At 44.4% G+C, this 13,027-nt stretch overlaps 1 protein-coding gene across 1 annotated transcript in view; it reads left to right on the plus strand.

Moving 5' to 3' along the window:
- LOC118214913 (potassium/sodium hyperpolarization-activated cyclic nucleotide-gated channel 3-like) overlaps positions 1-13,027 on the plus strand; it is a 51,472-nt gene that overhangs the window by 23,022 nt on the left and 15,423 nt on the right. The window contains exons 3-4 of the mRNA XM_035395206.1: positions 3,150-3,311; positions 5,101-5,319. Coding sequence (XP_035251097.1) covers positions 3,150-3,311; positions 5,101-5,319 — 381 coding nt within the window. The remainder of the gene's footprint in view (positions 1-3,149; positions 3,312-5,100; positions 5,320-13,027) is intronic.

Here is a 13,027-nt window from a genome sequence, read left to right on the forward strand (position 1 = left end):
GCTTGTTTTCAGTTGGGTTGACTGCTAAAATTCCAGTAGTTCAACACGTATTCATATTTCAGCATTGTGAACAAGGACAGTGTCATGCCTCCTTCCTGAGTAGTAGCCATCTTTGTTTTTATGTCAGACACTGTTATTCTACTGCAAAATAACATTTTTTTTGTAATGGCTGTATATCAGACACATCTGACTAAGGCTATTCCAAGAAGGAATATCCTTTAAAAAAGTGACAGCCCTCCCCTGCTTTGCTTTGCTTAGCCCATGTATTTGAATAGAGGAGAGAAAAAAGAGCTAATGTGAAAATTTGCCCCCTCTTGAACTGCATTTCAATGCTGCTGCTCTTTAATATTTTCAGTGCGATGTGAAGATTTGCATGGCATTATTCCTGCCAGACCAGGAAAGCTGGGCTCTTCTTAATTCTGGGATTTAGAAGTCATGCATTCACAGCTTTACCTTTTGTCCTTGCATCTGCATTTGAAAACTTTCGGTTATTACTAGCAGTGCCCCAGATGTTATTGGAAAGAAAGCTTCTTGTAATAATTTTGCCAGTAATAATGATATCACTACTTTTGTAGTATGTAACAGTCAACCCTCATTCAAGACGACATTTCAGTTGCTCTCTGGATGTTTTAAATTTGCTGTCTTTCATGTTCAAAAGCCTTGTAGACCTTTTGTTATTCTTGTTGAGCTTTGTCCTTTTACAAAATAACTTTATCTTTAGAGATTTTTTCCAGGCTCCAGCACCTCCCCCTACCCTGTCCAGGAATATGCGGGTATAGATGATGGATTGATAGATGGATGGATGGATGGATAGATATTTTTTATCTTTGTCCAGTTGAGGTAATCTACTGTCGTAATGGCAGATAAAGGAACACTAGAAATTATAGAAGCACTACATTGTTATGGGGTAATTTATTATTTATTCATATGCTACATTTGTTTAATGTGATGGAGCGCAATTTATTTTAAGCTACTGGGCTTTGTCTTCATGTGTTTGCCTTTGGGAAATATGAGACTCATAACCATACAACTGCAGGATTGAGTTCTTGATGGTGCACTGACATTGCACCCTTGAGCAACTTACTTGACCTAAATTGCCTGAGTAAATGTCCTACTGTATAAATGGCTAGCATGCGCAATTCCAGCGATATAAGGTCTTTTGAATAGCAGTTTCTGCTGTGCAAATGCATAATGAATTTGATTTATGAAAATAGGCCTCGTTTGCTTCTGCGAGAGCAGCGCTATGTACAGAATGTCGCTGCAGGGAGCTTCTCGTTGGAAACTCTGGCGATTCTGAGGGGCGACGTACCTACCACTCGATGATGTCACCGTGCCTGAGGGTAGACACATTGAACAGGGGCCCAGGATTTCTGTACAGCTCACCGTGAGCCCAGCCGTTTCTCCCAACTCAAGCAGAAAGCCCGAGCCTTCCATCTGTAACAGCGCTGCTGAAAAAGTTGATGTGAATCCCAAGCGCAGCCACCCACACAACCTCCAGCTCCCGGAGACTCTTCTCCCTCGCTGATTTTTCCCTGGCGAAAAACACGACGGAAGAACAACCCGAGAGCGTAAAAAGAAATGACAACACCGAGGCGTGAGAGAACGTGCGGAAAGGGAGTGCTTGGCGCAGGATGCCGTCGGCACGCGATGGCGAGCACGGCTGTGGTTGATTTGTGCCACTCTGCTGTGTTATCCCTCCCTCGACACAATGAAAGGGCAAAGAGTGTCTAGTTCAGCATAACCCTCTGAAGCACAGAGCTATAAACAGGCCTGCATTTCTTTTAACAAGGAGAGAGGTATTGTTAGCAGACCGTAGTCCTCAGGGGACTCTCAAACTCAGGGTTCTCGAACTCCGACCTGGGGCTTCCTGTGTATGCTGGTCTTGGTCCCAGCCACAATTACAGTCGAAATTGGCTGTTAATCATCCATAATGAGGTACTTGTGATGCCTGTTGTGTGATGATTTACCATCATATGGCTATGTTAAATCAGAAATGCCCATTCCTGGCATAAATAAATATCCCATATTCAAATCCCAGGATTTTTCATCAGCCAGATCTACTAATGCTATAGTTTTGTGTCATATGGCAAGTGATTAGAACAAGTAAATATTTGTGAAAACCATTTGTGGAAAATGAAGACATCAGAGAAAAATCAAAGCAAATAGCCATGAGCCAAACCTGTTTTGTGTTTTAAAGCATAAGGTTGAGAAAAATGTAAGCACTTTTTCATAAAGCTTATCTGATCAAGACACTGATGGCATCAAAAACCAGACCACAGAACTGAGTTTTAGAGCCTCTGCCTTAGACCATTCAGCAGTCCTTAAAAAGTGCTAAATTATTAACAGATGTTAAACAGCTTTGCTGTAACTTATATTGTTTCATCCCTAATTGTGCTTACTATGGCCAACCTAAAGTCTTCCCAGAAGGCAATGCAATTCACAGTATCAGCATATGAATGTAAAAATTAGGCTATATTTTTTAAGTGTGGCAGATTTATAAGCACAATGAAAACTTGCCCTCAATACTGTTAATTACTGTACTATATTAGGGTATATCTGCACATCATTTTTATGAATAATTGTCATTCTTACCAGTGAAGAATTTGCAGATATCACATCTGTAGCCCTGCCTTGTAGGAAAAGAGATTTTTCTAATGGCTTTTTAATATTTTTAATGTAAGTGGTTCATTAGTGTAATTCTACAGCATTTACACCCTAATGAGCAGAGCATTATTCTTGCCCTGCTTCCAGTATGAACACTATTTGCGTGGCACAGTTTTTGTGATGTGCAATGGATTATATAACAGAATATTCTCTTTAATTTCACAGCGTGCATCAGATTAAGGGCACCACAACCTAGGATTGGGGTCAGATTAACACCGAGTTCATACCTTCCCATTATATTTCGCATGTAATCTCACAAATACAAAGTCAACTGGAGCCCCCGTTTCTGAAGAGCAGAAATGAAAGCTGGGCGACGGGGTGGAAAGAACAGCAGAAGAACGGTGTAGATCCGTGTGCCGCAGGTGCAGCAGTCTTAATTGGGCTGTAGTCTGTTGATCTTAATTGGGCTGTAGTCTGCTGACAAGCAAACGTGTGCCTGGCTGCTCCCTTCACATTTGCCTTCCCCTTTGTGACGGGTCACGCAGATCTTTCACATGACCTACGACCTGGCCAGCGCCATGGTGCGCATCGTGAACCTGATTGGCATGATGCTGCTGCTGTGCCACTGGGACGGGTGCCTGCAGTTCCTGGTGCCCATGCTGCAGGACTTCCCCGCAGACTGCTGGGTGTCCAAGAACAAGATGGTGGTGAGTGCTACCTTAACACGTACTCTCGCTCAATTAATCATGTTTCTCCTAATGCCCACCCTTTTTTATTTTTAAAAACTTTTTTTTTCTTCCAAAACCCATTGTAAGTGTGCAGTGTGGGGAGGACTTGTTGCACCTGGCACTTTTCTTATTTTGTCTATTCAAATTTGTGGTTTACCATTTGGGCATTAGACTCACTCTTCTCTGTTGTTTGCCTGTATAATATACTACTTGTGATTCTCCAAGGCACTCAAAAGGACTTTAGGATGGTGACTATTCATCATTATAATGTATTTTTATGGACAACCGAGTGATCAACGGTAGCTATATTTCCACTATTAAAGCCCTTATACTGACTCTTCAGGATATGGGAGTATGTAATGATTAAGATAAGCAAATGCTTTACAGACTAAAATGTTATACATTGATTAATATGGTCCTAAGGGTTGGTTGTCGGTGGGCTTCTTATATTGAACACAATTGAAACTGTAAGTCACCACTAACACAATTGAATGTGAAGCAGTAAATAATGGGATGTGCCTCATGTGAATCCCTGAATGAATACATACATCCCTGTGACTGCTCATTGCAGCTGTCTGCATTTATGTGGCTGAAGCGCAAGATGCCTTATGTGTCACCCCGATCCTACCACACAATGGTGGTACGCAGTAATGTTAAACATTACGAATGACCCCAGCCTCTTCAGAGACCTGGTTTAATGTGTGGATTTATTATCAAGCTCATGGCAGCTCTTGGGCATCAAAGAGGATTAATCTGCGCTCTGTGAATGCTCCATTCCTAAAATGACAAAAGCAATCCCATAAAATTCAAATTAGATTTTAGACAAACCAATGACAGAATGCAACAGAATGTCTCAGAACATATCGGGGATTATCTGTTCATTTCATGGCATCGCATTTTAAACAATTCAATGACTGACATTGGATTGGATTGCAAACTGGGATATTTCAGTTGTGAATGGGGCCTTCTCCCTGATTTCTCTGATAAACTGGCTTGACTTCCGATGCCCTCAAACAATAGAGTTTCCTCCCATGCCTCTCCATTATGCAGTCATTGCCTTGCTTTTCATCCTAAGCTGACAAGAGTGTTTCTGTATCCGCAGGACAATATTAGTATTTATTGTGAATCGCTAGCTTGTTCTTACATGATTTTGCTGTTATTTGACCTGTTCATCAGCACGCATAAGCGATATTTCATCTGTTGCTCAAGTGGAAATTTAGGTTTGAGAGCAATTTGAAAATGTCACCTCGGGGAAGAGATCATATTGATTCATTGTAGACTACTAAAGGGCTCTAACGGGAGGAGGGTCATTTATCCACAAACTGGAAACTCGATGAAATGTTTTCTTTTTTAAAAAGCTGACCTACATTTTGTTTTACAGCCACCCACTCCAATCCCGTTGTGTATTTTCAAACTTTTTTTGTCAGCATGTTTGGAAAACAGAATTTAATTGTTTAAAGCAGTGCATTTAGTCCTTGCATACCTGTTTTATCACCCTAGGCCTAATAAAAAAAGTGAACCAGATTGACATTAAATCCAACCTTACTGTCTATGTTCTGTCTCCTGTCCTGGCTAGTGATGGGCCTGGTATTTGAATGTCTCCTGACCTTTCTATGGCTGCCTCTATGGGACTGTCAGAGGACACAGGACATTGTCACTGTGTGTCTCCCTATCTCTCTCTCTCACTCTCTCTCTTTACCCCTCTCTCTCTCTCCCTCTCTCCCTCTCTCTCTCTCTCTCTCTCTCTCTCTCCCTCTCTCTCTCTCAGAATGACACATGGGGCCAGCAGTACTCCTACGCCCTGTTCAAGGCCATGAGCCACATGCTATGCATTGGATACGGTATGTACCCTCCCGTGGGCATGACGGACGTGTGGTTGACCATCCTCAGCATGATCGTGGGTGCCACGTGCTACGCCATGTTTGTGGGCCATGCCACCGCTCTGATCCAGTCACTGGACTCCTCTCGCCGCCAGTACCAGGAGAAGGTGAGCGGGTCTGGTCTAGGTAGTTGAGCAAGATGAGGTGTTGTCGGTCTCAGACTGCGAGATCAACTCCGGTCAACATGTCATGTGACACAGGTGACTAATTGCTGCCCTCTTATGTTATGCCTCTGATGCCCCAGAGGTGCAGAAAGCATGTGAGTGTGGGTAGCACTGCAATGTCTGAAAGGCCAACGGGAAAAGATCTGTGCCAAAAAAATGATGTCATTCCAAAGTTTGTTTAACATAGTCAATATTTGCACTATATATACAACTATTTGGAAACTGTTTTTGAAAATGCCTGATGTAATTGAGTTTTACTTATTCTCAGTGCTACTCAGTGTTGCTGTACTTCTACCTCAGACACATGGGAAAGTCCTTAACAGCAGTGCTCATGTCTTCACGCTTGCACCAGTGACACAGAGGAAGTACCAGAGGACTGCCTCTGTCTGTGAAGCTCTGTCGTACTGATAAACAGCCGGTACCGCTGGGCCTGATGACATGAAGAGTCTTGTGTTGCCTCCACATTAATGGCCTTTCCAGTCCTTGAAGGCAGTCACTGCGGCTCTCTCAGATAACAGGTTGTTAGACGCGACACACCAGTTTCAAGAGGATGCTTCTTATATGATGTCCTGAGGTGATTTGGCAGAGGGGATGCAAGCCGCGACCAGTAAATTACAACAGCTCGATGGGTTAAACACGACAGGACTGAAGGGAACAAAGCAGGCTGGGTGATCAATACTGTGACTGCACAGGCACGAAGTCACCAGCTTCCTGCCATTTAACTGAACATAAAGCATGATCATTTTCTTAGAACTTTGTGATAGTCATACTTTGTATGTTCATGCAAGTCATCCTTTTTAGGTTTTGTATTAATTAAGTCATTTTGGTCTGAACCTTTCCTAGAGAACAGCGGCCAGGCCTTTGCCAGGATTTAAAGCTGAAATCATGTGGCAGCTGGTTTCCGTGCGGCCATGCCAAGCGGCTGCAGGTCTGTAGCTGTGCAGAGATACGCGGCGGCAGTAGGCAGCTCAAACTCCGCTCAGCAAAGCCTTCAGATTTGACTGAAGGCAGACTGTGGCATCTGCTTTCCCAGCACTACTTCCACTAAGTTTGCGATCCCCCTCAGTGGGAGGCTCTGGCAGATGCTGGGGGGGGGGGGGGGCGTCGCCCCAACCCTCCACTGGGTTGGGTGATAATGAGCTGTGGTGCCAGGCCGCCGCACGGCCCTTCTGTTGAGTGCTGCCCTGGAGCGGGGAGAGGGTGCTGGTGGGGACGCACGGTCTTTCTGCCCCGAGGAGCCTCCTTGGGGTCAAGGGGCCACAGAGCAGCGGAGAGATCTGTTCTGGAAGGGGAGGGCCTCGCTGTGCCTCCCTCTGACTCCCCTCACATGTCTGAGAGCAGAGGTGTCACACGGAGAAAGGCTCAAACCCTTAAAACCGTCACGAATAACCACAAACTCAAAAAAAGCCTGTCATGTGTGCCGAACAGACAGATGACTAATGAAACAGCAGTAGCACTTCAGAAGGGGCGGGGGGGGGGGGGGGGGGGGGGGGGGGGGGGCAGACAGCCGCAGCCCTGTCTGCTGTCCCACTTCAGAGACGCGCCCCTGCCAAGTGGGTTCAGCAGCTGCTCGAGTCGGGCACGGCCCTGGGACCGAGCCACGGGACGTCCTGACACCTTTCGCAGAACCCCTTCCTCCGGCAGCCAGACTAATCAAATGCAAATGTTTCCTCTGGCAGCCTTCCGGCATCACCCGCTGAGACGCCAGCTGCACTGAAGATTTCACTTCATTTTTAAGTGTTCATGTATCAGTGTGCACAGATCCCACAGTCCTGTTTGCTCACTGCACATTCTCATACACTTCCAGACGCTCTCTGGAGCAGGGGGAAGTTCACCTTGTTACGGCGTTGGACAAACTGCTTTTTCATAGATGCCCATGTGCTGCGCCGTTCCCATCATGCCATTCTGCTGAGGTCTAAGGTTCACCACTTCCCTCTCCCTGCAGTGAAAGTCTGCCTGCCCCCCTGGTTAGAGGTTAACACCATAATCCACATCAGTGGGCACAATCTCCCCTGATTTTGGGAGACAGGTGCCCTTGGCCCAGTTGTCCAGTCACTTTACGTGGTGGGGAGCACATCTGTTTCTATGGCGATCTCCCGGGCACATGACGAAAACGCAACTCCCTCTCAGCATCAGCCCGCAGCGGCGAGTGAGATTCACCCCGCGGAAAACTATCTCCATTCGCCTGGGATGAGCTTCCTCGCTGACTCAAAAAACGGTATAGCATCTCTTAGTCAGCTTGTGAAGTAAACCGAGCTGTGCCGCGGTGCGCTCAGATAAGGTACTGTGGGGTGACGTACGGCATTCCCTAGCGGGCAGAGGGGATCGGGTCTCATTAAGTTTAATCCTGCTCCGAAGGTAGGGGAGGGGAGAGCTTAAAACGGAAGGACATGGCGGGTGTCCGCAGCGGCCAGGCTTCACATTACGGAGCGTGCGGAGCTTGGTTTTGATCGTTTATTTCCCCTGAAAATGTGACCGGACTCCAGGGAAGGCCGAGGACGCGACGTCGTTCCCAGGGCATGTTTGCGCGGGTTCGGCTGGGGACCGCGCCGCAGCCTGGGGCTTCTGCTGAGTGGAAAGGGCCCTGAGACGTCCTGAGACAGCCTGAGACGGCCTGAGACAGCCTGAGACAGCCTGAGACGGCCTGAGATATCCTGAGAGGGCCTGAGACAGCCTGAGACAGTCTGAGACAGCCTGAGACAGCCTGAGACAGCCTGAGACGGCCTGAGACAGCCTGAGTCGGCCTGAGACGGCCTGAGACGGCCTGAGACGTCCTGAGATGGCCTGAGACGGCCTGAGACGGCCTGAGCCAGCCTGAGACGTCCTGAGACGTCCTGAGATGGCCTGAGACAGCCTGAGACAGCCTGAGACAGCCTGAGACGGCCTGAGACAGCCTGAGATGGCCTGAGATGGCCTGAGACAGCCTGAGACAGCCTGAGACGGCCTGAGTCAGCCTGAGACAGCCTGAGATGGCCTGAGACAGCCTGAGATGGCCTGAGACAGCCTGAGACAGCCTGAGATGGCCTGAGACAGCCTGAGTCAGCCTGAGTTAGCCTGAGACAACCTGAGACGGCCTGAGTCGGCCTGAGACGGCCTGAGACAGCCTGAGATGGCCTGAGACAGCCTGAGATGGCCTGAGACAGCCTGAGACAGCCTGAGATGGCCTGAGACAGCCTGAGACAGCCTGAGACAGCCTGAGACAGCCTGAGACAGCCTGAGACAGCCTGAGATGGCCTGAGACAGCTTGAGTCAGCCTGAGTTAGCCTGAGACAACCTGAGACGGCCTGAGTCGGCCTGAGACGGCCTGAGACAGTCTGAGCCGGCCTGAATCAGCCTGAGACAGCCTGAGACGTCCTGAGACGGCCTGAGACAGCCTGGGCTCGTCACCCTCGGGCAGCAGTCACCTGCAGTGTTCACTCCCCACTGCTCTCATGCGCTGGAGATGATTTAGGACTCTGCATGCATTAGCTTTACAGGAGAAGACAAGTGAGAGGTGAAAGAGTGATGTACTGAATATATTAAGAAGCACTTATGGGAGGCTTGTGACATTGTTCAGGTAATAGCTGGATTTGTTTTTGTTTTTTTGTTTCTAAAAAAAACTAAACATATTTGGCAGAAAAGAATCAGTGAACAAAAGTGGTTCCACAAGTTCAGAAATATTAACATATTATGCAAAAAAATTGAAATGCACTCAAACATAGCCAAAAGTTAGGGATGGAAAGTCTTGCTTTTAATCTGCTCAGGAGACAAAAATCCATTACTGTGACCAAGTGTGATAAATGTTCTGTCTGTCAGAAGCAGTACAGCTATCTTAAATTAGCTCTTAAAATGGAGCCACTACAACAGTGGCTGTTATATAAAGGGAAATCCCAAGTGATTATGCTTTGAATGCCTTTAATTGAATTGTGGTACTTGATAGCAATAATGATCATTTGTTGTTTTTTTTTTTTCAGATAGTAGATTGTGAAGTACATGTTAATTTAATTTAAACGTAGTTTCCAACTGAAATCTGGAAGCAATATGAGACTAAAATATTTCTATCATTTTAACATAATTACCACTTTCATTTATAATCAAAACAGTACATTTAATTCATTTTTAATGAAGGAAGACAAAATGACCTGATCTGCCTTTTTGTTTGATTTTGCAATGTTGTATTTATTTATTTAGTTATTTAAATAACATAAAATGTAATTTCAGTGGATGATCAGACCTGTCATTTTGAGTGTGCCTCAGCCTGGCTCTTCTGCTCAGAGTGTGTAACTCCAGGCCGCTATGTAGGTGCGGACATGTTTGGATTTCCCAGTGGCACCTCCCCGTCTAACTCAGTGCACACCAGGCAGACCCATGTTGTTTTGTTGTGACATCACACCACTTGTGCAATGGATGGAATTCCAATGGAATTCCAATTCTGACAGCTGGTGAATGCTTGATTATTGTCCCGGGCACATTTTACAGTTCTGAAAAGTTATGCCTCGTGCTGCAGCCTCAAGTTAATTTAAAGCCAACTGGGGCATTTCCCAAATAACAGAATGAGAGAATGTCATGCCACTGAGACTTGCCTTGAACACGACAGTAAAACCGAAGGAGTTTTAGCAGAGCATGTAGCATAACTCGGGCCACAGAATCTTCCTTCCACATTCATTTTTGTCCCCTGCTGTTGGAAGCTTTATGCTTATACAAAATTAAACAGACAATTCTTTTTCATACATGCTATTCAGAATATACTGACCTATAATGGGCACTGGGATATTATTCACTACAGTGAACCCCTTGTTACACAAATCTGTCTCATCTTTTGGCAGCACAAGCCCCAGCATGGAACTCGACAGTGCTACAGGAATTGAGACTTTCATTTAATGAAATAATGATTTGGTAAAAATACAACATAATTTGAGTGAGCTTTAGTACACCCGAGAGAGCATGTTGTCATTGCTTAATGATTGTAGCAGCTATTTATATTTATACCTTTTCTATTGAAATCTAACATAACTTGGTAGCAAAAACCCAGAAGGGCCTTGCATGCAAGTAGCAAGTTGTGACTTGCTTTGCCTAAATAACACATTTGTCACTGTGCCTTCATTCCAAATCTCTAATTAACACTTGGCATTGAAATATATGATCCCCAAGGAATAATTAATGGGACAGTCTAGAGCCGGTTAAACTTGGGTGATATTCCAAAAATTATTAAGCTTTTTTGTCCTTTACTTATAATTTTCCAATCAAACACATTTTGAATGGCTTGTCTCCCTTTGCTATTTTGTACTGAGAGAAATCGTTCCAGAAACACTTGGCTAACAGAAGAAAAGTGAAACTGAACCCCAACTGAGGGCCAAATTTACAAAAACAGAGGCTCTCAAACTCGGTCCTGGGGAATCACTATGTACGCTGGTTTTCATTCCAGCCACAACTGGTATCCCATAATTTTAACAAGCCTTTTTATTATTATTATTATTATTAGTAGTAGTAGTATTATTATTATGCGCAATGGTACTGTACCCTAGGACCAGGTTTGAGAACCATTGTGCCAAAGGACTGAGACTGTCTTTTGTCGCAAAGATCAGTCGCTACATGGTCGCGATATTAATTCATTTACAAAAACCGGGGCTGTTAGAACATGATTGAGGGAGTTTGGGCTACAGCACTGCAACTCTCCCTTTGATACATAGATAAATCTGTTCAAGCATATTTTTACCTGGGGCAAATTCCCTAAAACTGTTAACTGTTAATGTTAGTTAAGTCTAATTTATTAATGCTCTTAATTGAGATTATATTAGCGTGATGATTTTTGTTGTGCATAAGCGTTCAGTAGGAAATAATTAATCCTAAATACAGTTCCCATACATATTCTTTCCACACCCGCGATTTGCTCATTTTACAGGTATTGTTACACCTGTTTTTCAAGCAGTGTTAATAATCTTTCCTTGGTTGGACCACCACCTGAGTCTTTTGTCCACATTAGTGAGTCGAAAGGTTATTTTGCATTATGCAATCTCTTTACAACTTCTAACCTACTGTTTGTTTTGTTACGCCTAATGAATTCATTTTGTTCGTGATATCGCTCCAAATTTCTCTGCGTTCCGTACGTGTTGCGTTGTATTCCTGTGTGGTGACGGCGTTGTTATACTGTAGGCTACTTCATTGTCCATTATGATCATTTCCTCATATGTAAATTTAAATGCTTTTTTTCCTGTTGGTTCCTCCACGATTTGTACCTGGGAGCTCAATTTCCTCGACCCTGTAAACATGCCGTTTTGTTTCGAACCCATTTATATAGGTGTACCAAAATTGCAAATTAATGCGTTTCATTTCGTAATTAGAAGCAGTTGTAGTAAATTGGACGTTAATGTTTCTCTACGTGCGACCGCAACAGAGCCTCAGTATAGCGAATATTTTTGTTCTGCGGCTATTTCCTGGCCCTCAGTTGGCTAAATCTGGCCCCCGGTCCTTTCAAATAAGGACATTATTGCTGTCAGCTTGAGCTGCATCCAGTTTGGTTTTGCATTCCGGCTTTAGCTTCTATCATTAGCCATTGCTTTGTTGGTTGTCATTAATCTGAAGGGTGTCAGGGACTGTTATGAGCGCTAAAATGAACGTCAGACCATCTGAGCTCAATCTGAGAATGTATTACAAGTCCTGCTGGCCAATGTTTGAACAGCAGTCCAACTGGCTTTTCTTACTTTTTCGGTGCTCATGGCAACAGAGGACGGAGGGAAATTATATTTCAATTATTTTTTCCTCATTGATACTCAGTATTGGGGGTCGGTTGGTAAATCGATGACGGGCGCCTACACACGGTTAATCCTAATAAGGGTAAGGATCCTCCCTATCATGGGCAGGCCAATCAATCTATCAAACCTCCAAAGTAGACATGCCCCGAATATCTGTAACTCTTATCCATTTCATTATAATTTCAGAATCACATTCTTTCACAGTGTTGTTCATAATCTCATGGCAGGAAGAATTGTTTGACTGTTTTCATTGACACCTTAGAAAATGAATGAATTAGTGTGCATAATGTTGGGCTTTTCAGTCTCCTGACAGAGGGAAATCCAGAGAAGCAGCCCTTTCATCTCCTCTCTGGAATATTCCGTACACAATATATTACTCTCCTTCCAGTTCAGGGCAACATGGTGGAAAAGCTGGGAAAAACAGAAAAAATACATTTTAGAAATGTAATTAAGTGGCTGACATATCTTTTGGGAATTGAATTATTCATCTATTGTTTGGTGAGAAGTTTGCATATCATGGGATGGGGGGATAACTTAAAGAAATAACATCAAACTGTAAATCTCTCTCCCAGCGGGAATGGCGTGTTATACTACATTAACCAGGCTAGTCCGGTTTTCACAGTTTGATGGGATTTTCCTCCAAGATGGAAATATGATTACTCACCTATTTCTGCCATTAGGTTTTATTTATATCATTTTATCTGGTGAGGAGTGAGGGGATTTTAGGGCATGTGCAAACGGTCCTAGCCATAGAATCGCAGAAATACGACCCAATTTCCTTGTGCTCTTGGGGATATTTGCATTTTAGAGACAATGTTTGCCCATTCGAGCGCTTGTAAATGCTAAGGGAATTAGTTAAACAAATCCCCGTGTTTAAGGCTGTTATTTAAAATATGTGATAATACGCTGAATGATTACTG

Source organism: Anguilla anguilla, chromosome 16 (genome assembly GCF_013347855.1).
Source record: "Anguilla anguilla isolate fAngAng1 chromosome 16, fAngAng1.pri, whole genome shotgun sequence".
NCBI lineage: Eukaryota > Metazoa > Chordata > Actinopteri > Anguilliformes > Anguillidae > Anguilla > Anguilla anguilla.